This window comes from Ischnura elegans, chromosome 6 (genome assembly GCF_921293095.1).
Source record: "Ischnura elegans chromosome 6, ioIscEleg1.1, whole genome shotgun sequence".
NCBI classification, from domain to species: Eukaryota; Metazoa; Arthropoda; class Insecta; order Odonata; family Coenagrionidae; genus Ischnura; species Ischnura elegans.
In genome coordinates, this window is record NC_060251.1 from 109,356,248 (window position 1) to 109,382,318 (window position 26,071).

The 26,071-nt window shown below is 40.5% G+C and overlaps 1 protein-coding gene across 3 annotated transcripts in view; it reads left to right on the forward strand.

Moving 5' to 3' along the window:
* The window catches only part of LOC124161497 (protein FAM13A), a 395,360-nt gene that overhangs the window by 273,956 nt on the left and 95,333 nt on the right, over positions 1 to 26,071 (forward strand). For all 3 annotated transcript variants that reach the window (XM_046537832.1, XM_046537830.1, XM_046537831.1), the window contains 2 exons: positions 4,532 to 4,756; positions 13,068 to 13,315. In XM_046537832.1, the coding sequence (XP_046393788.1) occupies positions 4,574 to 4,756; positions 13,068 to 13,315 (431 nt within the window). In that variant the 5' untranslated portion in view covers positions 4,532 to 4,573. The remainder of the gene's footprint in view (positions 1 to 4,531; positions 4,757 to 13,067; positions 13,316 to 26,071) is intronic.

Below are 26,071 nucleotides of genomic sequence, written 5' to 3' on the forward strand. Positions count from 1 at the left end.
CTCAAAAATTCGTTATGGGTGTGAGGAAAAAATGTGTCAGGCTAGTCGATTTTCTCCGGAGTGTCCAGATATAGAGATCGAATTATCAGGGTTCTAATGTTGATCATGTGACTCTTCTAAAATGCTTAAGCAACTTAAAACTCACTGCTTATAAAATTTCCTAGGGCAAGATCCCCGTTTTTGGGCCCCCCAATATTTTTTAAAAGTCTTTGTGGTGATTTGAGTCATTGCTACAAGACGTTAATTTCAAATCCCTTATCGAATTCATTATCTCCTGACAGGTCTATCACGTTGTAAATCAATGCTATAATAGATTCATTTTATCTTTTTCGCTATTGCTAGTTAGTGCGATAGTTCTATTCTCCCCTATTATGGATATATTTATCATGCTCGTGTTGTGTTTGAGATTTTTTACTTGATCCTGTGGCTTATATAATTGAGAAGCCGAAGGGCGTTTAAGCAGCCCTCCGACCAACACTTAGAGCTATTTTAGTTTTTCATATCTATGAACTAGCACAAACGTACACTATAATGTAATTTCATATTTATTTCAAAACAAAATATAATGTGGTGTCTTTGTTTTAATTTTTCACTTAACCTACCTTACTACATTGATCCTTCGACTACCAAAGATAATTTCCATTGAGGTGACCTTCGGGCTCAATCGTCTTTGTATACGCGTTAAAACCAATAAATCAACTTTTCGATTTTGAAGAATTTCAGTTTCTCTCGGAGTGCAGTTTGCCGGATGATATCGCACGGGGTGGTAATGTCCTTGATAATCCTTTGGTAAAGTCCGTAACTTCGGTGAGCAACTGAATTACCTCCCCTTGAGAAACCCGTGACATTTTTCGGCGTCTCATCAATCGGAGCTGATTACTTGAATCACAATTTTGCAATTTTTCATCTATTTGATCAACTCTCTTGCGATACGGGTTTGAAACCATTAAATCAATTGAAGAGGAAAGCGAAGTTTTCGTGACGTATGAAATTGATATATTGTTGCAGGGCTTGCTGCCGGGTCAATCTCTCCGTAAATGCTAAAGTGGAGAACCTGACCCGGCTGCGAACCCGAAAATAATTTATCAACAGTAGATCAGCTCTGTTCAATTGCATGTTGCGGAACGAGCCTGATCCGGCTGGAAACCAGACAATTCAAAGTAAATTAGATCTCTTCGTTTGTATTTTCCGGAGCGAGCCTGACCCGGCTGCGAACCCAAAAATAATTTATCAACAGTAAGTAAGCTCTCTTCAATTGTATCTCACGGAGCGAGCCTGGCCTGCTTGCAAACCCGACAGTAATTTATCAAGAGTAAATCAGCTCTATTCAATTTTATATTGCGGGGCGACGGACTTGAATGACATTTTCCCAATTTTGCAGTCTCGTCTGTTCTGCCGTAATTATATTTATTCCTTTTTTCATTGCTTTATTGACGGGGGTTTCCCTCTTCACATTCAGTCGACTTTGTCCCCTCGTGTCACCTTTGCCAGGTCCATTTTTATTCCCTCAAGAAAGGTTCATTTACCCGAGTGGGCTCTGTCGAGGTGAAGGGATCACCAGTCGACTTCACTGTGGGATTTGCCCGTCCTTCGCCAATTAAGTTGACAGCGAGGGAGTGAGAGAGAGATGTACATCTCATCCCTTTCCTTTGCGTCCTCTCTGAATTAATCAGGTCGACTTTTATTTCTTTTTTGCGTGCCATCCCTAATGAACCTCGGTGATGAATTCTTTTATTCCTCTCTCATTTCTTAATCCCTTGCTGTTCTCCGTGCCGAATTTAGCACACTATGCAAAGGTGCCTTCATTTTATTTACGGCGTGGTTTGTTCCAGTCCAGCTTTGGGCATTTTCATTTAAGGTTCTAATAAGCATAATGACTTTTTGTCATTTTATCTACCATTTCTTTATTTTTACTCTGTCGTCTTCACTCTTTTTCTGCATTAATGCGGGTAATTAATTACCTCTATCACTGGCTATCACTCGGAGGATTTTCACTGCAAATTATGTACGAATTTTTTGCCATGAATGTGCAGATAAATATCAGCACCGCCACATCACACCAAAGCGTATGTTAAGCTATCGTTACCTCTCAAGACTGGAGTGTTATGGAGTAACTAATTCGATATGTCATCCGGAAGGCATCGAAATGTTTTATAATTTAATTTTACTTGCATTTATTTAGGTTATAATTACATTATAATGGCCATTCCTCTCTTTCATTTACATGCTATTGCTCCTTAACTTATGAAATGCTCTTTGAAAATTGGTACTGTATAAGGCCGTAATTAAGGTTTGGATAGGAAGAGCACAGACGCACATGATCGTGTGCTGTTACTTATTTTCAAAGGGAGACAGTGAAACTACAAATGCATAAATTCTATTAACTCTTGTACGATTATTTTTAAATTAGCGGTTGGTATTTATAAATTATCTGTAAAAACAGGTAAACAGTACTTTTGAAATTTAGGGTGGTGTGAAAGACTTTCTCTATGCAGGAGCGATGTTCCTATCTAGGGTTGAGAAATTTGTTTGCTGCATCGAAAATTTCCAATCAACCGTGAAAACTGATTTCCGAATGTTTACTTAAATAGTGATTCTTGGTACTTGGGTCTTACTCATGTATAGTAATTTTTCAACATTTATTATATTAATTTAACCATGCATAACAATGCATATGAACGATTTAAAGCTTCCTTGGGGAAAAATGTCTTTGAGGAGCAGTCATTCGCGTTGTTCTTGTCCCGATCCTGGGAATTTCTTTTCTGCAATCTGCCATCAGGGGTCCTATATCGGCTACTCGTAGTATCCCCTTGACACTATGAAATCCTCAACACTCAATAGCTCCGTAGGGTAGCCTATGTTAGGACCATAATGGCTTTCGTGGGCTTGTCGATTTGTCGATTGAAGGTCATCATGGAAAGTCGATAACGGATAAGGCTTTCATTGCCACGATGCAAGATGGAGTCAAAATTGGGCCAATGCGTTAATAATGGTCCATCAATGTGAATGAAAGTCAGTATTACGATATTGATGTGGATGTTGGCCCAATTCGTCGGCTACTTGGGGTTGTATATTACCGTTGTGAGAAAAAGTTCAAATTTCTTCTAGCAAGGTGCTGCAGTGCGGTATTTTTGCCGTTGGTTGGTACTTTGAAACAATGATCATAATCATTTGAATCGAACATAATCTTCCGATCGCAGCAAGATATCGAGATTCCGAAAAAATGGCGATTTTCACGGATTTTTCGACTAGTTCCCAAGTTTAGCCTACCTTTTTTTGGTTATGATATTGTATATTTTTCTTCTAAGTAAGTATGTAATAATTTTGGTCTTTTTAAATTATATTTTTCAATGAGGGTTGGCGAAGTGAAAAAAACTTTTCTATTCTCATGTATCCTTGAGATTTACAACGGTTTTATAATGTAAGTAGCACATAACGGAAAACTTGGAAATATTTTGAAAAATCATAAAATATCGCCATATTTCTATTATTTCGAACGCTTTGCGCGATCGGAGGTCTTTGTTGTGAGTTATTTGTTCGCTGCTTTCAAAGTATTGAACAATTCCAACTTTCCCGCACTACTTGAAAGCATAGAAGTATAAACTTGGACTTTTTCCCACCACTCTATCATACAGGGTATTTCAGGAGGAATCTGCAATACTTTAGGTGGTGATATGGGAGACAGTTTAAAGGATGTCTTGTCCGTAAACTAGCAACTTCTCAGTTACTGAGCTATTTCATCGTAAACATATTTTTGGATGCTTTTGGATGGACTTTTCAGTTATCTTGAAAACGGTTTTTCTTGTATATCCAGCCTTTCCGACATTTTATTTAATATTCTGGATTTTTAAGGAAAATTTTAATTAAGGTTTTACGAAAATTTGCCCATAAACATGCGGTAGCAACTCCTTAGTAACCGAGCTGTGGGCAAGCAAACATTCTCTTGAATGCAGTTTCCACTAAAACAGTTTTTCTTGTGTATCTTGATTTTAGTCATTTTATTTTATACTCTGGATTTTTAAATATATTAAATAAAATTAAGGTTGGACGAAAATGTGCGATAATAATTGTTTGAAATAATTATTTTTTGAGCTTAATTAAACAAGAGAAACAAGTGTCAACAATGTGATTGCATTCTAAGTCATTGTTAGATTGTTTCAGACAACTATAATCGCAAATAACCGTCTAGCCTTAATTACTTAATGTTCCTTAAAATTCTGGGTATCAAATAAAATTCCATAAAGGCTGTATACCCGAGAAAAACCGTTTATGTTAAACTGTATACGTGGTAACTGCTAGTGCATCCAAAATTGTTTTCTGTGTCCATAGTTCAGTGATTAAGGAGTTTCGACCCCATGTTTGGTGAAAAAATTCTTCAAATTGTCTCTCCTACCACATCCCGAAGTATTGCAGATTCCCCCTGCAACACTCTATGTATTATGTATGGGAGTGGGATTAGTAGAGGCGTGCATACATATTGAGTGCGACTACATCGCGGCATGTGTGTTGTGTTATGTGTGGCTGCCCACAGTGCGTGGTGGTGGGTGCGGAGGGCGGAGCGGACGCCGGGGGGATGCGGCGCCCGTGGGGCCGGCGGCCGAGTCCGGAGGCGCCGCCGCCTGCCGCGCCCTCTCCCGCCCCCCCTCCGCTCCTCGCGGCATCCGCCTTCGGCCGCGGCGGCGGATGCCACGGCGGCGCCGCACCCGACGACGCCGCCGCACTGCTGGCCGAGGACGGCAGGGGAGACGCCGGCAAGGTGATGACGACCACCCCCCGGCAAACTGTCTCTAAACATATTTGTGTGTGTGTGTGTGGTGCCTGTTAATTCTTTTCAATTGAGGACCCTAGAAGCCAATGGGTGCAAGTGTAATTTTTATAATGCTAGAGATATGTGCAGTTGGTGAGGTACACAATATTGTTGTAGCGAAGGGATAGAAGTGAACCTCTGATAAGTATTTTTATTATACTATTCCACCAATTAAATTAGGTTTCCATAGAGTACTAGAAGCATTCTTTCTTCTCCCTTCCCTTCCAGCACTTCCCTCTTCAATTCAATATATTGGCCGTTTTATACGGGGCACGTACTTGCACAATCTGACGTGTGTACGAAGGCGCAGTCAACATTGCGTCGTATAAAGCGATGAATTGCTATAACACATGCGAGAATGCGTGGACGTGAGATGGCAAAATAGCCCCTGTTCGTGCATTTCGCGCAATTCCATGCCATTTTAGAAATTAATTCAGTTCTAACCTGCGCAATTCCGTGCCCCCTGTAAAATGACCTTAAGTCTTACTCCCTTTCATTCTAGCTAAAAATTCTAATCTCTTCCTTCCTCTCCCTGCTAGTCTCTCTCCTCCATCTTCTTGGTCTTCTTTTCTTCTTTCTTCATTGCTGTTGCAGGTGATGATGATGATAATAAGTCTTTACAAGGATTTCGCATGTTGACGACCCCGAGGACCTTGCCGACCTCGCTATCGTGAACAACACCCGCCCTTTGCGGACGGTCCCGGTCGATGAGATTCCGAGGCTCATTTGGTAGTACTCTATTTTTTCAGGGAAGAGATATTTGGTAGGGTTCCCCACTTCCGTTCCAACAAAATGTTTTTACGTGACACCATGACGTGGATTACGTTTCGTCTGACTCCTACCCTTCGACCTATCTGGCATGGGTGGTCCTACCGCGAATAATTTAGAATAGGAACGCGCAAGCCTCTCCACCGCGACAAGGAAGTAGCCCAAGGGAAAATCAGATAAGTATATACACATAGATTCAGTGATCCGCTGATACCCTTTGTTACAGCAATACTGTTTACCCAAAATACGCACTTATCTTCTATATTATAAAAATTGGACTCGTACCCCTTTGCTTCTAAGGTCCTCAATTATCGTTGAAGCGATGTGACGAATCTGGTCGGGCTTGGATATCTCAATTATGCTTTCGAGAATAGATTCCTAATGGAGACTAGCGGGTAGCCGATTGTTTGTGACTTCATGTGAGGAATCTTTCTCACATTTTACGGTATAAATACTCATTTAATTCATCTCCTTTTGCAATATTGACTTCTATTTTTGGGCTAAGGTTGTCGAATGAAGTGTTATCACACTTATTGCTCTAAAAATTCCGTTGGTCACTGTGAAGTTTCTCTTTAAGCATGTGGAATTCTATTGTTTTGGAACCCTTGGACAATTTTACCACGTGTTTTTTCCCTCTTTTTTGTAAATGTCAGTTAGCTCTCCATTTTTTAAACTCAGGAGCTTGCCCCAAAACCTGTTTGAATTTGTAAGTGTGAGTTTTTTTTTCTCGTGAGCCACTGTAGATTTGTAAAGTTTCGGTTACAAATTTGGATCTAGGAGTTCGCCTTGTGTCAGCTTTTTGAGACAGTAGACTTTTAGAAAAGAGTGAGGCCATATTTAAAGCAAGTAGAATTAATAATTTAGATTCTCAACGAAGATTACATCTTCATACCCGTATTTCTGAAACTACAAAGGTGCGTATACATTCATTTCTCTAGTGTTTATAGAGAAATTTTCGGCAACTTTGAGTGGCTTTCATGTGTCTATCAATAAATATAATCTTTATTTCGTTTGATTTCGTAAATGCATTAGCTCTTACGCTTAATAATGACTGTTGTTCAACCGATATTTTGTGTTTATGTAGGACTTATGAATACTTTGTTGGTGCTGTTTTCTTTGATGAAATTGCTGGGGAAAATATAAGTGGCAGGCGAAAGATTTAGTAGCTATATAAAAAAATTTGATATATTGACGACATGGTAGCTCTTGTATATTAATATTTTGTCACAATCGAAGCTGCACCGGAGTTCCTCTCTTTTCTGTCTCGGCTAAAGATTATCAGTTTCCAAAATACTTTTCCGCTTAATTGGTCTGACCTTGTGCCCGCCTGCCTTGTATCTATACCTTTGGACCCTTCTTCAAGGTTCTTTGAATTCTGTTTCTCCTTCCCCCTCTCTCTTTTCCATCCTATCTTCCTATTTATATCATCCACATGCTTCTGTTCCCGACCACCTTTCGAAGGTCCTCAGAAATTTTTTCATCGACATTTTCGTCCGATCTAAATTTACTCAAGCGGAACCACTGTTTCATTCTAAAAATCTCTTTCTATAATAATGTTTTATGCTTTCGAGAATAGATTCTTAATGGAGACTAGTGGGTAGCTGATTTTATAGTGGAAGTTAGGAAATAAACCTTTGTAAGGTTCACTGTTATTTAATTATGGGCACGACCCGATGTCCTCACTGTCACTTGTGTACTTTGTGTATAAATGTATGGAGAATGCAAGATCAGTCACCTGACGATGTAACCAAGTTACAAAACCCGGGTCGTGCCCATAATTAAATTACAGTGAACCTTACAAAGTTTTATTTCCTTACTTCCAATATGGAGAGGTTTCACAAAGTATAGCCTGAAGTTATTAGTGATTTTATAGTATTCGTGACTTCATGTGAAAAAATCTTTCGTACATATTACGACAAAAATACTCATTTCATTCATCTCCTTCTCCAATGTAAAATTAATATCATCATCATCATTAGTCAACAATCCTAAGATTGGTTTGACGCAGCTCTCTATTTCTCTCTCCTATCCGCTAATCTCTTCATAGCTACATATTTATTCTCTTTTACATCCTTTATAACCTGTCCTATATAACTCATTCGGGGCCGTCCTTTGCCCTTTTTCCCTTCCACTTATCCTTCAACGATTGTCTTCATCAGACCATCGTGCCTCAAAATGTGGCCAACTAAGTTGTCCCTTCTTCTGTATAAGGTTTTTAGGAGGCTTCTCTTTTCTCCCACTCTCCTTAGCACTTCCTGGTTACTCACACGGTCAATCCATTTTATCTTCATCATTCTTCGGTAGCACCACATTTCGAATGCTTCCACTTTGACTTCTCTGCTGCTGTCAACGTCCAAGCCTCGCTTCCATAGAGAAACATACTCCATATGTAGCATCTGATGAATTGTTTCCTTACTTCTATGCTGGTATTTTTAGCTGTAAGAAGATTCTTCTTTTTGTAGAAAGCCCTCTTCGCATGCGCTATTCTACTGTGTATTTCCTTCTTGCTCCGTCCATCGCTGTAAAATTAATAATACTTTGATAATTCTATAATTGCGAGGACTCACCGCTTTCTCTGTGCCGGTTTATCTCGTGACGGATTATTTGTTCAATTTTTAGAGCTCAAAAAATTGAACAAATTTGTTCAATTTGTTCAATGTATTGAGCTATCATTTTTAAAATTTCAAGGTATTTGACCAACATTTGCAACTGTGTGTAACTCCACTTTGTAAATTTCACCTCGATACTTCTCGGATGTGATAGTTTCATACTTGAAATGCAGGCCAATGTTGATATTATGATCTACGTACTATTAAACTTTCGAGAGATGGCTCAAGTTTTAAGCAAGACGTGATACGTCACCAAAAGCGTCAAAATACGATTGTTTAAGCGAAATCAGTACGCCCTGCCAATCAAATCCAGTGCCGCACAACTGTAACGTTATCTCTCCAAAAACTAAGAGATTTTAATAAAAATATGTGGAGAGTATACTAACGTGTATTTTGAGTTTTTCCGTAGCACCGTTCAGATATCGGAGAAAATCTGAAAATATCCTTAAGCCTTTTCAATAATTCAGCTTTTTATTATTATTTGATGTCATACTGCTTACAGTCGACGATAAGGGCCTAGCATTTGCAGCTTTTACTTGATAACTACATTCTAGTGGTCGAAACAGCTCTAATTGAGGCATGGGCGTACCCAGGATCAAAACTAGGGGGAGCCATGGTTGTTCAAGTTGTAGGTAAGATTGAAGCATGGTAAAGGTGAATGAAATCAACATTTCAAGGAAAGATAGTTAGATAAGAATGATAGTTTTTAGACTTTGGTTTTACGCCCCTGAAAAAAGTGCTAAGTGAGAGGTGTCCCAGGGAGAAGAACTTGCCCCCACAGGTTGTGTGAGCTTCACATGTCTGTGACTTAGTATTGAGTGAGCTGTACCTTCACCCATCTATACCAACCTTTAGTTCTTGGACTTCGAAATAATTAATGTCTCGTATTAACTTCATAAATTCATCCGTACGTTAGAAAATACAGAAAACCTCAAGTGTACTACGACCTAGTTTGAAAAGGTTGCCGTCCTCTGATATATCACGTTGATGTCCTTGTGAGTGGAAAATGGAAGAGTTTATTTTGTCAATAGTGAATGAACCTCAGCAGTAGTTTTCGTTGGGCTGGGGGATAATCGAAACTGAGCTATATCGGAAACCCTTGAGCGGAAATACCAACCTCACGTGAATGAACGGCGAGGAATAGCAGACGAGGCAAGAAAAGCTAATTGCTTCTCCCTTCGTCCCATTTCGGGTGACCGGAGAAAGATCACGTTGTGCCTGAGCGGTGGAAAAAAATAAATAATGAAGCATAAGTTCTTTCTCCTCCGTCGGCACGACATCTCACCCTGGCTTTGTCCCTTCGGCTCACGTTGAGGCAACGTGACCCAAGTAATTTCGGGAAACCGAGAGAGAGTATACTTCCATAACTTGACCACGATCCTCGGTAACAAGGGAACTCGATTGAAGGAGGTCCAAGAATATGGCGGTTAAGCGTCATATCTGTTGCCGTTTCGCGCCCATTTTATTCGGCGGCGCCACTAGGCAACTGTATCTCGTATGGTATGGTATTTGGAGGAGGCGACCGACATCTTAGGACATTTGCACCATGAGGGAAGGGTAGGTAAGGAAGGGTGGAGAGAAACCTGGCGTCGGCATTAGCCTGCTCTTAACGAAAGGTACCAAGGGGACCAAGGCTTAACGTCCCATCCGACGAACGAAGTGTTGCGCTTGAAATGTCCTCCACACAACATTCAAGCAGGGATCGGGCAGTCTCTGAAAATTCTCTGCCACTGCCGGGATTTGAACCCGGGCCCACCGGGGGGGAAGCCTACATTCTAGCCACCACACCAACCCGATCCCCAACTGTATCTCGTTCGTAGTGACTTTCGCTATTAGGTAACCTTTTTGGACGTGGTCTTTTTTAGTTGAAAATTGACTCGCGTGTGTTAAATGTGTGGTTTATATTATTTATGGGCTCAGTTTCTTATGTATGATTGCCGTTAATTTCCCCACATGGGCGAAGTTTTGAGTTTTATGCTGGGGGCCAGCAATCCTGCCGGGGGTTATCGTTATACGAACTATCGAACACCCCCCTCCCCCAGTGAAACGGGGAGTATTCCATAGCCCCTAAATGTTCCGGGAAATTTTGTTTAAATTAGTCTCTGAAAACAACGTTTTTAAGTACCATCCAAATTCATTTGACCCTTTGATATGTTTGTTTTGTTTGTATTGTACCCAAATGTACAATCTTGTACTTTTTTCGGACAAATTGCCTTTTAAGTTGGGTGAGTACAGGCTACCCCTGCCCTCCCTAATCTCCTCCCCTGTTTCCTCGAGAAAAGTGGATATAGATAACTGGTAGCGCCGCGAGTTAGCAATCGGATTTCGAATGCGTGCGAAGCGACTTCAATTCTAGCGGCGGACTTGAGACTCCGAATATTCGTGCCCGGGAACGTGACTTTAAGCCGATCAAAAAATGAAGTCCGCCGTTCACTTTTCGTTTCGCTTCTGTTTTGACCTCTCTCTCTCGTTCCCATCCTCGGTCAGTTCATTCCGGAGGATAAAGTAGATTGGTGTTCTTATTTTTAAACCGATTGCGAGCTAAAAATAAGTTGGATGCGTCATCTTGTCAAGTGTCATTGGATGTGTTGATATCTTGAGTATTGCGCCCCCATTATCTCTTCTCGAGAGAGAAGTCAAACGACGGGCCCGTCAACCAGTGTTGTGGTATATCTCATCAACTGGAGGTTTGCTCTGTCTCTTATCGAAGGAAAGATATGCGTGCACATTTCTCCATATCATCTGTTCAGAGAACTGGATGCGTAGTGTAACTTCTCTTTAAAGCTCATAGTGAGAGTGAGGCTGATTTATAATCTCCTTCTTAGTAGGCATATTGTTAGGTTTATTGCAGGTATAATAAACAGTTCTCAGACAGTAAGATTAGGCAAAACACCTTCTTCTTGTGGAATCAACTGTTTTTCGGAAAATGTCTGGGGTATCCTTTCCTCATGAGAAGTGATTTGTGGACGCTATAAATTTATTCTTCGTAAAATTGCGTTTAAGAGAAAACCTGAAGAAGAAATGGGTTAAAAGACTACGTGATAAGATCAGAAGCCGCGTGTTGGTCTGTTTAAGCGAGGTATTTATTTTATAAAATAATTTCATATAAGTCATGTACCCACTTTTTACAGCCTTGTTGATCCCTTCTGGCATTATGCTTGTACTCTACGTCAGCTGTACCTACTTACCTACCCTATATCAATCCCTGCACGGCGCCTGAAGTCTGAAGAAGCGGTACCGAATGCCATCTGACCACATTTTTCCCTCCGTGAAGTATAGCAATTGAGATTTCACGTTTTCTAGATATTTTTCATGTGTGGTAACTTTGTTTATCACTTCGTGCATAATTTATACCTACGAACGCATATATACATCTTGAATAGAGAGAAATTGCCTAGTCGTGATACGAACCCCTGGCCATTTGATTCCCTATCTGACCGTCATGTCATCGAGACCCGTTTACGAAACTTTATGGTTTATTTATAGGACAATGAATAAAATTCATGAACAATCTTCTTTAAATGTATATGATACAGCAAAACCTATTATTGGTATAAACTAAAGGTTCCAGAAAGTAGTTTCTTTAGACGGCTAAAGTCATATATCTCTTGAAATAAAGCGCAATCTCTGTGATCCGGCCTTGAGGTAATTCGACCCGTTCAGTAATCCGGCGTGGAGGGCTAGCGGCATCCCTTTGGCTGACATAATTTCGTCAGTTTTTAATAAAAGACTTTATGATGCATATTAAGTATTTGTTTTATTATTATGTATTTAGATGTTGATCATTACATAATTTGCATGAATTTTTGCTCGCGTGATTCTCTAAATCGGGAAAAGAAATGTTCTTTGAAGAGTCACAGTGGTGTCCAGGGTTCATGCTGCCTTTATCGACCATAATCGTTGTTACAAATTTGGTTATCTACCTTGACTCACACCCTAATCATTGGAGAGAATTGGCATCACTATATGTTTTTAATTGCAAAATGGTACCTTAAAATGTTTTTGTGCATTTTGTTTTTTTCCTGTACGTTTCCAATAATCCACCGTTTCCGATAATTCGACTATGCCATAGCTACATTACGCACGTCGGATTACCGGGATCGCACTGCACATCATTCCTTTAGCATATCGATCGTTTTATCTTTGCTTAGTGCTAAATATCCATGAGTAAGGGATAAACGTCATGAATCATTTATTGCTTCATGGGTCCAGTGAACAAACCACGGAGCTTTCAATATCCGAGCCACCGCGGTGCACCGTGCTGATTTCTACCTATACTCCTTATTTCTTATGGCAATTAATCGAGTTTCGTCGTGTTGGACGTTAGGCCCTTTCTATCCATGAAGAACGGCATCACAAGGAAATCGGTTTCCCGGAAGCTACTACTAGCGGTGAACCAAATACCAGCGCTCATGTTGCTCTTAGTGGTAAAGGTGGTATGATAGGCTTGACTTAGCCGTGTTGTACATTAATGTAAAGCTCTGCGTATTACCTTACCAAATACGTAATTTTCATTTTTCTACCTTGAAAAAAAAAACAATATTGTAGTCATTTACCTTCTTGAATGAGATGCGCTACAATTTCGACAAATTTTCAGGTTTTGCGGACCTGTAACTTTTGCCAAAATCGTCATTTACCTCTGAAAATTGGTATTTTTCCATCTATTAGCAGGATTAATGAATGCAGCAATATTTGAAATAAATCTAACATGGTCGGGTTGAGTGGTTTGTTGAATTCACATGGAATGAATGACTGGCAACGAAAAAATGTCGAAATTTGGAAGTTCAAATCTGTTTGAATCTATTGGTTGCTTTGCTCAATGATATGTATACTACCTATTTGTTTGCACTTGAGTGATACGTTGTTTTGTGGTATTGTTTCAGTCGGGTCGGGGTTCGTCTTCCGGGGGCTGTGGCGGCGATAGCGTGCTGACGGTGGGGCAGGCCATCTCGTCCCGCCTTCGCCGCCTCCTCTCCCAGCCCTCCCGATCCGCAACCCCCGGCCCCCACCACCACCAGCACCTCCACTCCGGCGCCCACTTCGGACACCTCCACGCCAACACCACCGGAATGCCGAGGGGCAGCCCGCGGGCGGATGACGGACCCGCCACCACCATCATGGTGCCACCTTGGTGAGTACCGCTTACCGCTTCTTCCATCTTCACAAGCCAGGAAACTTCGTGGTACAGTTTTCACGAAAGCATACGTCCTCTCGACAGGAATGGCAAGGCAACAATAATGTTTCGTTTCGACCTGGAGGGAAACGAAAATACGAGGCCTGGGTTTTGTTTCGTTCCCGCACGAAATTGAAATCACCAATGAGTTTAATGTCGGCCCGGACAAAACTTTACTCCAGGGAACGAAACTAAATCAATCGAAACTCCGCTGCCCATTGTTAAGTTTCGATCCCAAGAAGTTGAGTGGAGGGGGAAAAGAGGTAATAGTTTCGACCCATTTCATGACAGAATGTAGAGAGATTAAAACATTTAGCTTCCTCATATCACGACTGAATTCTGCGTTGCGCATTATGAGTGGAAAAGTGCCCCATGCATATAGAGGCGGTAGGGTGAACCTCAACTCCATTCAATCATACTTCGTACTAGACGTGTGGGTTGAAACTAAACCGTTCGAAGGTGAGGCACGTGGTCCCTCCGGTGCGAAACATTATGTATCTGTTTTCGTTTCGTCCCAGAGGTTTATTTTAGTTTCGACCCGAAGTACTCCGATTCCGTTTCGACTCTGAGTTTAGCTCCCCCGGTTTTATTCATTTTCGTTTCGTTTCTACATTTCGGGAACGAAACGATTGAAATTTTACTGGTTTTGACTTTCGTTTAGTTTCGATTGCCATCCCTGCCTCGGGATGCTTAGAGTTGGGTAGGGCTTTATAGTCTGCCCGAACAGGGAAGGCTGGTAAGAGAATAAGGCACCGCTCCTGAGCCCAATGCTAGCCGCGTTCCCGCGGTCCGCGTCCGCCAAACAATAGCCGGGGTCCGGTCGACCGTGTGCGCTATATCGAGTCACGAATCGCACTCCAAAACTTATCGCATAAAAGTAAGCGTAATATGTAATTTGTATTACAGTTTTGATTTACACCTGTGATTTCATGCAAAAATGAGTCTATAAATGAATGAGTAACGTCTATTAGTTATGTAACACTTAGTGTGATACTTTAAAAAAAGAAGAATACAATTATTTGTAACCAATATCACCGTCATAACCACTGGGCAGCATGGCATCAAAATAAATATATTAAATTCCTTTTAGGAATTTTCGACCTTATAAGAATATCTGAAAATATATCATGATATGTTGTTCGATGAAGAATCGCCTCATAATTAAAAAAATCTCTACGTATATAATACGATATATCTAAATATTTTATAGGGATAAGATTTTTATGCGGTCATAAATCACGATAATTTATTGCTATATATTTATCGGCACCTATAGGACAATAGCTGTCATCCCGATATAACCTACCGTACTTTTTTTTCACTTTTTTGCAATTATTCTGTTCTTCTGTGGAGCAGTACGCCCATAACCACTGTAATATATAGCTCCTTAAGTGGTGGAAAATTACAAACTGACTCCAACGGCGTACGCATTTTTATTTTTGACCGAATGATAGTGTCTGTTTGCGGGTAGTTATCGAAACTGAAGGTTGAGTTCGTTTTCCAAAATTATGTTGGATGTAATTTTTTTGTCTTTGATGTTTGATGTGCCATATTAAATTTGATTGCATTCATTATTTTTTAAGGTCACACCATTCTACATAAGGCAGGAATTTAAAGTGATAATTGAGATGTTTTACCCTTAAACAAATATCACAGACTCTTAGTAGAAGAGGATGATCCTCTTTACAGAATAGTTCGACGAGATTGTTTGTGTAATTGAGTAGGTCTACGACAGTTCATATTTCGGATTTTCAGGAACAGCTATGACGTTGAAAGTAAACTACCTATATTTATAAAGCGTAAGCTTATTTCTCTGTTGTCGTGCTTAGTGCTTACTATCGTAAGTAAACACACGTACAGAGCGTGCGTTTACTTTCACAGCTAGATACTTAGTGAGCGAATACGAGGTACTTGATGCTTTATGTTAAATTTCTATTTCCGTCAGTTTATGATTTGCTAGTTATCTTTTGGATCTTACATAGATGAAAGTGGGAATATTTTGCGCAGTGGTGAAAATTAAAAAAAATGTTTTTACACTCTTTAAAACGGACATAAAAGCCGTCCTCGATTTGGTGAAGAGAAAGGGGACTGTCTGTCGCCTCATTAAGTCTCGCAGTCCATGGGCTTCCAATTCTTCCGCAGTGGCGTATTATATGACTGGGCTTGGCTCTATGTGATAATTACTTGAGCGAGGCACTGTCTGAGACTTTCAACTTGGCGTCCTTCGAAATAATCGCTTTGGCGAGGATAAGCGGCACTGCATAGAAGATGCTGTACTCGGAAAAATATACTTTCACCCGCAATAAAGTAGCCCAGATCAGTTTCCAGCGTACCTTTTCTGTGAAAAATTACTCCTGTGGTATGCGGTTTGGTGACTTGGTGCGTAAATATTTGACGGCTCTGGATTAGCAACAGGCGGAACGTATATCTGAATGCCTTTAAAAACCATATTTCATGTAAGAATTTTTCATTCGATCCTGTTTTATTTAATGAAGATTTTAATCCGTAATGTTGATATAAAAAGACATTTTCTATTTTAAAAAATATTAACTGAGAGAATGTGAAACTATTTTTAAACCATTATTGAGCTCTGGTTACACGGTACATAAACTCGAACAAATTAATGTACGTTTGCGTGAATGATTTTGGTGGACCGGAGAGAAACATGTACGAATGCATGAACCAAATTAGAGCAGGTTTCTGTGGATACATTCGCACAAGTTGAGCGGTTAAACGGTGCATTTTGGCGTTCATTCTCGCGTTCATACATTTAGACACTAACCCGTACGTATTAATGTATAGTGTAACCAGGCCTTTACACTATGCTTGGAATACATTGCCTCTTAATTCGTTCTCTACTCATGTTTTTCTTCTCTATTATCTTTTTTCTTTGTCTTTTTGTCTCTAAGACGCCATCGTTTTTTTCCGCGTTGGGCGAAAGCGTTAAAATAAGGTTTTTTTACCCTTCGAAAAATGATGCGCGCACTCTTCCGCTACCTTTTGCACGATTTTTGACTCGGTAGGGGACGAATGCCGTTTCTTTTTGGTTATTTTGCAACTTGGAATATATATAAGTACCTCCTTGTAAATACAAGTATTTCTAATCAATGCGAAAGTTATAGTAATAAGAAAGCGGGAGGAGTTTATCTCTCTGTTGTTTTGTCAGCTATCCTCGAGAGAATTGGTGGAAGTCTGCTTTAAGTTGATAATTTTATCTCGTGAGAAAGGTTATTTTTAGCCTATAGCTTTTATCACGAAGATATGCTGCGTGACTAGCGCAATATTTTAATTTTTTTTATAAGGCCGGCGTACTTAATGCTGAAGATAACCTTTGAATATATTTTATTAATTTTGATGCTGTTTCTATAATATTATTTTTCTGCTTCGACTTTCATATGAACCTTGACTTGATGGAGGTCACTTACAACCATTATTTTGTCCTTCTTACACGCAATAAGTTTTCATTTTTTCAATCTTTCTGGAAATTTCAACCTTTATCCTCGCAGATTATGAAGTCTATTATCGCCAATTTCAGTAAACGTTTAATGGTTAATCATGCTTAAGCATGAGAGATTTTTACTTGTTTTAAGCAACTTATTTATCTAGGAAATATATTTTAATTATAGGAGTGGTGAGACTGACATATGGTTTTCTTATTAACTTCTTTTTCCTATTTTTCTCCTGTAAGAATCCCGTAAGTGGTACGATGAAGTTCCTTCCTAAAAATGTATACATAATGACCTTATGACCTTTACCTCGTCAACCCTTTGAGTGAAAATATATTAAGAAGTAGGTAATACGCTGCAGAAAGTTGATCCATAAACTAATCATGAGGGACGAATTGGATGGATGAGGCAGATACTTTGTGGAGATCCATTATGAGATATGAAGAGAAACACTTTGCACTTTCCACATAAAATTTATTAAACTAGAGTCGACATGTTTCACTGCACTGCAGCATTATCAAGACTTCGATAACAAGAGTCTTGGTAATGCTTCAGTGCAGCGAAGCATGTCGACTCTAGTTTAATAAATTTTATGTGGAAAGTGCAAAGTGTTTCACTTCGTATCTCTTAATCATGTGGGAGTTCACTAATTTTATTTTCCTCCTATTCTTTTACATCTTTATTAAAGGAATCAATTATTACGAGCACAGTTTTCCATCTGTTGTCAGAATAATCGTTTCTTATTTCGTTGAAAATGCTGTATTGCTTCATTTCATTCCATCAATTCCTTTGGATTAAGGTTGGTATTAGCTGCAGTTCTGAAATTACCTGCAGTCTTTGTGACTGCTCTCGAGTTTTCTCGTAATTTTTCCAAATCTGTTTTATTTTACCTTCCAAGCGAATCGTAGGGTAAAGTATCCTTCTTATTCGTGTATTTCTTTTCAAGCAGAATCCATTTCCGTAGCCAAAGGAAATGAAGGTAAATTTGAATCTTTTTCCCCTTGGTTTCTCCTTGGAATGACTCCATTAGCTTTCGTTGTCCTTGGTCGATATTGTATTAATGTTTTGATTTTAGGATTTAAAAAACTGTGGAATTTACGGGTCCGAAAATTCAGCTTTGTAGCTTCAGAGAATAAGCGGGTCATTTCTATTTTGAGCGCCCCCTTACGATAGGAGAACGTATCCTCAAGACCGAAAATTCTTTTCTCCCCCTCAAGAAGATTTTCTTAAAGTCGTGCTACTCCTGATGCGTATTCTTTATATCTGGACTCGCGGTCAGTATTTTTAACTGTGGAAACTTCGTACTTTGCGTGCACTTGCTGGTGACTCTATAAACGTACACTAGTGGTCATTCTACGGTTCATCGTCGCGGTTTTCTGCCCCCTGGCAGGTCCCAATCACCAAAGTTGCTTCCACCACCTCCTGTTCAAAGTCTTCTCTTTGATTTCCTATTAGTTTCTTTTTAACTTTACTTCGTCTATCATATTTAGCATTCTTCTTCCTATTCTTTTTTCTCCTTCCGCTGTTCCCTCGACTGCTGTATTTAAAATCCCCTTCCCCCTGAAAATATACCCGATCCAATAGGGTGGTTTCCTATTATTATTTTGTTGCCGATATCGAGCCTCCTGGAGTGCGCATTTCACGCTCTTAGATTTTCGAATGACGATATCTATTTTTCGTGATTAAATGAAAAGTGAAAATTTTCAAGCGCCCGAAAACGCGACGGCTAAGTAGGAATGATGGGAAAAGTCTGTGTGACGTATTTCTGGTTTCAGCTGTCGACGTGTGAGGTGACCTTGGGGCGAGGCTTGAGCGCTGATACGACGCAGGCTGCTAGCAGGTAGCTGAGTACCCTGCTAGCAGGGAGCGCTTGGCTTAAATAAGGATTATTATTCCCCTATCAAACGAAGGAAACTTTCCGAACTTAGGTATTTTTAAATTGTGATTATTAAGAGATGTTTCCCTGAGCTCTTTGCCTCATGCATGCATTAGTAATCTCAGACAATGTAAAACTCCTATCTACTCTTGAGAAACTAGGTCCCTGTGACGTCACGTGGAGTGGCATCGTATAGGTGCCAATCTGGCCTTTTTCAAATGAGGATAAAATTGACCATTGCCATTCGTCTAAATTGGCATTTCTGAAACCAAATAATTTGTATATTATGAATACACTAATGGTGGGTAAGGAATCGCAATTAGTGCATTTCGTTTTCCTCTATGAAGGAAACTACCCTATTCCCCTTTCTCTTTTGTATAGTTCTCAATAATGTTCTCACTTCATCCACCCACTTCACTATTTCCAGCCTCTTCCACGCCCGCATCTCAAAAGCGATGTTCCTATCCCTTTCTTTTCTCCCCAGACCCACATTTTGCATCCGTACAATACAGCACTCCACACATAACATTTCACCAGTCTATTCTTCAGCCCTAAGTCCACGCCGCTACAGGAAACCTTTCTCTTCTTATTGAAGGCTTCCTTTACCATAGCTATTCTTTTCTTGATAACTGTGTCACGTCTCCAGTTATTCCGCGGTTATTTCCTCTATTAATTATGATCGTCGGGTACTGCCTTGGTGGAATTAAGTTAATAACTACGAAGGAAGCGGGTGATAATTTTTACGATGCCTCGCTTACCCATTCTTGGGCACACGCTACTTCCTTGTCGTCTTCGTCCTTTGCCGTGACGTTCTGCGGGAACCAAAATATTGTCCCTCCCATTAGGAAGGCCCCATGAGTCGAACATATTTTGGTTGATCCTCCGCCATAATGGCTTTTGTAAATTTATTGTCACCCCGCTGTATTCTCGGCTTCTTTCCGGCCTCGTCAGGCAAGGAATTCGCGAAATTCACAAGGTCATTTGGCCCTTCTTGATGTTACGGGCCAGTGAGCTAGAGAGAAGCCGATTATTTGGCTCCGGCTCCACGGCTAATAAATTTTTCGGTGCCGCAACCCGTGTTTTCATCAAGATTTTCGTCTTTTTTTCCTCCCTCCATGTGTCTATAAATAGCTTGACACGCGCTCAACAAACCTCGCAGAATGGGATCTCTTCGAGCGCTTGAGTAAGATTTCGTCTTTTCCCGTTGCGGGCGCTGTTTCCTCATCGTGTGCCCTAGGACTCTCCGTTGATTGGACTTGACAACATGTTTGCTAGAAAGAATTCCTGAGTAATGAATATGAATAACGCCGGGTTGAAGCGGGCTTAATTTATGGAATTGGTTCATTTCTTGCGACGATTTTAACCTTTCGTAACGAAGACGCATTCAAAAAGTTCACGTTGCTCACAAAATGCTTTGACAATATGTCCCGTTTACGGAATTTTTTATATTTTACGCATTTCGCACTGGTGGCGCTCCAGTCGCCTCTTCAGTGGATACGGTATCCATCGTGTCTCAGATTTACGAAATTTTTCTCATTTTACCTCTTAAATGGCTTTCAATTAGCGTGCTTTCATTTGCGAAACTTTGCTCGTGGAAACTTTCCAAAAATCTTTCAAAATGGCAAATGCTTTCCTATATTTGGGGTGTGTAATGCTTCCCTTGTATATGATGGTTAGATTTTTTTCACGAATTTCTCTTAGGCATAATATTATATACAGATTATAGTAAGAAAAGTAATAGTGAACTGTCGTTACCTTCCATGTGCAATCTTTTATCTGCACCCAGCTGTTATTAATGGGATATGGGTCTTTAAGGTCACGTGAATGTCATTGCTGTACTCTTTACTCAGTGAAGATACTGAGCCTTGGCAGCATAGGTTTTAATTATTTTAAAAATGAGCAAGGACTGTATAATTTCTATAGCATTATTTGCCAAAGGAGTATCTAAGCAATTTCGTAAAAGCCTGAAAAGTTTGAAGCTATATTTTGTAACGTTTTATTTTTAGTTATTGATGATGATGTTGTCAGGGAATTTCTAATGGGAGGTGAGGGGGGACTGTTGAACAAAGACAAAAATGGTATGGTTGCTTGAAGTAGTTAGGCAAAAGAAACATCTTTAAGAAAATAAAAGGGATTTTGAACAAAAGAAATATCTGACTTTACAAATACAATACGTACATGTGCTAATATCAAAAAGACAGTTACTTTCACACAAGTTATGGCAAAGGTATTTATATATTGGAACTTGGGAAAATAACAAAATATGAGCTAATTCCTAACCCTTAGATAATTAAGAATTATAATTCTTTTGCGCATCCGGGATAGGTGAATGCTTCCCACCCGTAAGAGCCTGAGAAATGAAAAACGCAAGCATATATTAGCAAGCATAGTCTTATTTCCGATGAATAGGGACCCCAATAAAAGATTTTATCCTCTGGGATGCACAATTTCTCAGTTTATCCATGTATCTAGGTGTAATTTTTGGGCTGTGTATTAAATGTTTTTATTACTATTATTAATAAAATTATAGTCGTCGAATTTACGCTTCATAGCCGGCCTCTGGAAGGGTTTCGGTAAGGGGTGCACTAGATGGTGGGCGTTGAAGCGGACGTCGAGTGCAACTCTGGGGATGAGCAAAAGCGTCTAATTTTAGGCTTCCCTCGGTGAAGGAGCGGTCATGGATTCCTCTTGGCGACGGTGGCGCCGCCCTCGATTTGCGAGAATCATCGCAGTTCGCGTGGATTAAGGATTTCGTAACGATCCTGCCCGCCGTGTTTACAGATGCCATTCTCTCTCTCACTCGCCGCTGGGGTGGAAATTTCTGTCGACGGGTCATCCCTTTAAATTTAGTCATGTTCCTCCCACTCTCTGTGACCCCTACCTATCCCTCGAGACGTTCGCCACCCCTTTCTCCGCTGCGAAAATACACTCCTTTCTTCTCCTTGAAGAATAGAGGAAGCCTTGTTCGAAATCGATGGGCCTCTTGAGAGAGAACAGGGGAAATGAGGACCCCTGGCGGAAAAGTTTTTGACTAATTTATTAAATAATCTTATTAATAGTGTGTTTATTCGTAATTAGTTTAATATACACGAAACTCGGGTTTGGGAATATTTAATACGAGACTAAGAAAATGTGTTAATGAATCTAGTTTTTAAATTAACCCTGCGTGAGTGAGTTTATTTTTTAGTGAGAGTTCATTTGATATTACCTACTTGTACTATTATATCTATTGTTGTTTAATATTGCTTAGTTTGATCTTTATACTGCTGTAAATTATGTTTACTCGGGTCACATTTGATCAAGTTGTCATTTGCAGGTATATAATTTTGAAGAGCATCGGATTTTTGTTGTGAGTATAATATAAGGTCCTATGTTCAATGTAAGTACATGAATTTTGATAGGCGCATAATACCTTTTCTCGTCTAATACCTTTTCTCGCTGGGACGTTCAAATGTGATCATATGACATTAGGGAGCTTTAAAGTATTTTGTTTAGGATTTTTGGCCATTTTGACTTCCCCCTCCCTGATATAATAAGTAAAAGGAAGCATTTACCCAATTCAAAACGTAAGAAAACTCGATACCCCCCTCTCCCCTAGGATTGCTTGCGTAACTCTTGAACACCTTAAGCCGAATTCTACCCTTAAGTCCATTTTTTCCATGTCCATTTTCTCAATGGGGTAGTTTCCTTCATCAAAGAAACCGAAAGGCATTGATTGCGATTCGTTACCCACCATTAGTGTATTCATAGCATACAAATTATTTGGTTTTAGAAATACCGGTTCAAACGAATGGCAAGGGTCAATTTTATCCTCATTTGAAAAAGACCAGATTGGCGCCCATGCGATGCCACTCTACGTGACGTCACGGGGATCTAGTTTCTATACGAGTAGATAGGAGTTTTACATCGTCTGAGATTACCAATGCATGACTGAGGCACAGAGCTCAGGGAAACATGTCTTAATAATCACCTATCAGTCAAGCCGGATGTAATTTTTATTTTTTACGAAGTCATTTGAGCATATTTTCTCCTTTTTGCAAAATTCTTACAAAGGATAATGGAGTCCAGACAAAGTTTAAAAAAAAGTGGATTCAGGAATCTGGTATTTGGACGGACTGTTCCTGGGCTTCTGTTAAGTTGGGATTTTCTCCCCACACATATTTTCCTAACCTTTCCTCACTACGCAAAGCACTCTAGCTGTCCTGCTTATACCAAATCATACCTGACCATTAAAAATATTTTTGTAATAGAAACTGAAAAGCTTGCCTGTTTTTTCGTGTGTGGTCGAAATTCTTGCGCACTAGTAGATTTTTAAAAAACAAATCCCAAGGAATGCCAACATTTCGTCGCCACAAAGTGGTGCATAAGGAATTCTTGCGCGAAAATTCTGGGATTGTGGACGAAATACTCGCTCCGGAAGAAATATGCTAGCCATCCGTGGTCTCTAGGTATGTTACTCATGTCCAACCGTCCAGGAATCTTCTAAAAATTGCAACTTTGGTGTATCTCCCAATGGTGGTGCCAGTGGTGTCTCCTCCGCCTGGTGTGCATCATTGACATCGATTTATCGATGTTTCGATCGATACTTCGACAATATCGCTTTATTTATTATAGTATTCTACCGATTAAGGTAGGTTTCCATGGAGTACTAAAGAAGTGATCTGGGAGCCTCCCTTTCCTTCCAGCACTGCCTTCTTCAATTCATTGTAAGGCATAATCCCTTTCACTCTATCTAAAAATCCTACTCTTTTCCTTCCCCTCCCTCTTTTCCCTAACACTCTACCCTCTAACACCATTTTCAACATCCCCGCCCCGCTAAGTACTCCTCCCATCCATGCCTTCTGTCTCCTCCATATCTCATCTAAAAGCTGCCTCTTCTCGCCAACCATATCCAGCACTTCGTCGTTCCTTTTCCTCCCCGTCCATTTCACCTTCTCCATTCTTCTCCATACCCACATACCGAATGCCTCCAATCTTCTCTCGTCTTCTTTCCTCAGTGTCCACGTTTCCGCATTAAGAGAGATAATAGAAAACATCGGTAAGCTGATTTCAGAAAAATTAAAACGAAATAAATAAGAGGATAATTCGGAAAATATGATATGTGACTTGGTTGAGAAGCAGAAGGTTGAGATATTATCCTATACCATTAGAGTGTTTTCAGCCCTTCAGAGAAACAGGCAACTAGGCTTAGCTGCCAATACCACTTATCTACATCAGCATGATTCCCTGCGAGCCACCTCTATGGCATTTGGCAGGGGATATACAAATCCATCCAACATGAACTGAGCTACGTGTAGGCGCAACCACAATGTCAAGGTAATAGAAACAGCAGGAGTGTAAAAGCCGCTATACACGGTGAATGATCATCCGAATGAAATCATTCGCCGTGTACAACGTAAAACTTCGCGAATGAACCGTAATGCGCATTACCATTCAGTGAAAATTAGAGCATGTTCTGCTTTGCTCGCATGATCCTGTGAATGGTCAGGTGATCTTTCAGCATGATCATTCACTGTGTGCAGCAGCCATTCAGTATCACCAAGCATGCACCATTCTTGTTGTTGTGTTCCCCCAAATACTATTATTTTAATAAATTTGAGCAACACGTTTAAAAACACCCACGCCCAGGCGGGACTCGAACCCGCGACCGTCGGTTGGGCAGACGAGGAACTAACCCCGCCGCTACCGAGGACGGCTTTATTTAATTCTTTCCTTCGAATCATCGACCACTCTATGTTATGCTGCTGATACGGCATCCCCAGCTTCTGCTCTCCAATGATTCGTCGGTGGAATACTCGGTCCAGTGGGCCAGTGTTTATTTCGTTCCCTTGTTGGCGTGGATGGGGAGGGGGTCTCAGGAATGAAATAAACAAGAGCGGGATTGGGCGAGCGGCGCTTGTCACGTGACTGGGGTATGAGAAGCGGGGGGTATGGGTCCTCCGTGGGAGTGCTATAGGGAGGTGGGGTGAGGCGAGGAACGGGGGTTGTAGGGAATTTGTTGGCACGGGGCGCCGGGACGCAAATAGTCGCGGGGCGCAGCGCTACCCGTGTCCGGGGAGGCCAGTGTGTGTATGGGTTACGGAGTCTCCTCAACGGACTGGCCCCCGTGGACTCATGGTAAATCTTATCCACGACTTCGGCCGTGATCAGGAATCCGTTATTTTATTTATTTGTTTATTAATTGAATCATTCAAAAGCCGCCAAAACGGCCTTTAAATTGAATAGGCAACTTAATATCTGCAGCTTTAACAAATATAAACTATAAAAAGGATATTAAAGAGAAAAAAGATCCAGATGATGGCTTTTCGAAGCCGCCTCTTGAATGATCTGATGATCATTGAAAGATCCAGGCAAGGGTGAGTAGTTGAAATGGTATTGAAAGAGGTAGGGAGTCTGTAAAAAAGTGTTCTCTGAGTATTTCTTATAGATTAGATAGAGAGTAGAGGTTATCTTTATTATTAAAGTATTCGACCGAATATGGTAGGTTTCCAGGGAGTACTAAAGAAGCAATCTGGGAGCCTCCCTTTCCTTCCAGCACTACACTCTTCAATGCACTGTTAGGCCCACTCCCGTTCATTCTATCTAAAAATCCTATTCCCTTCCTTCCCCTCTCCCGTTTCCCAATATTTTACTCTCTAATACCGTTTTCAACATCCCCTCCCCGCTAAGTACTCGCTCCATTTAAGCCGTCTGCCTCCTCCGTATCTCATCTAGAAGATGCCTCTCCTCACCCACCATGTCAAGCACTTCGTCGTTCGTCCTCCTATCCGTCCTCTTAACCTCTTCCATTTTTCTCCTCTCCCACATCTCGAACGCCTCCAATCTTTATTATTTAGTGTGTATTACTTTAAAAAAATGGTCCACTAAGTACTGGCATATTTGCACAAAACGGACAATTATTCTCTCGTAAATTTAAAGAGTGATCATATGTGGCTGAGTGGCCCCCGAGTATGTTTCAAATTTTTGTTAAAAAATCTGCATTTGGATTACGAAATTAAATATGTTCCCTTTCTCTCTACGCACTGGGACACCACGCTCGTATTTTTTGGAAAAAAAATTAATTTGTGTGAAGGTTATTTTTGGAAGTACTTATGGTGCTTGCTCGGCCGTCACTCATGTTGATGCAACAGACTCTTGGATTGAGCTTCCGTGGGAAGAGATCTCGCGGTGAGAGGTGGGGATGGGTTGTGATTGAAACGGCGGCAAGTGTGTCCGCACTTGCCGAGGGGATATTTTGCCGCGGTGAAGCAATGGAGAGATTTCAATGAAAGTTATTCAGCGTACGCAGAGCGGGACTCTTTAGCTCATTAAGACTACTTAAAAGCTCTCTTCTATCATGTACACTGTAATATAAAGAAAGCCCGTTACTAAAAACTGTTGGAATTATCTTAA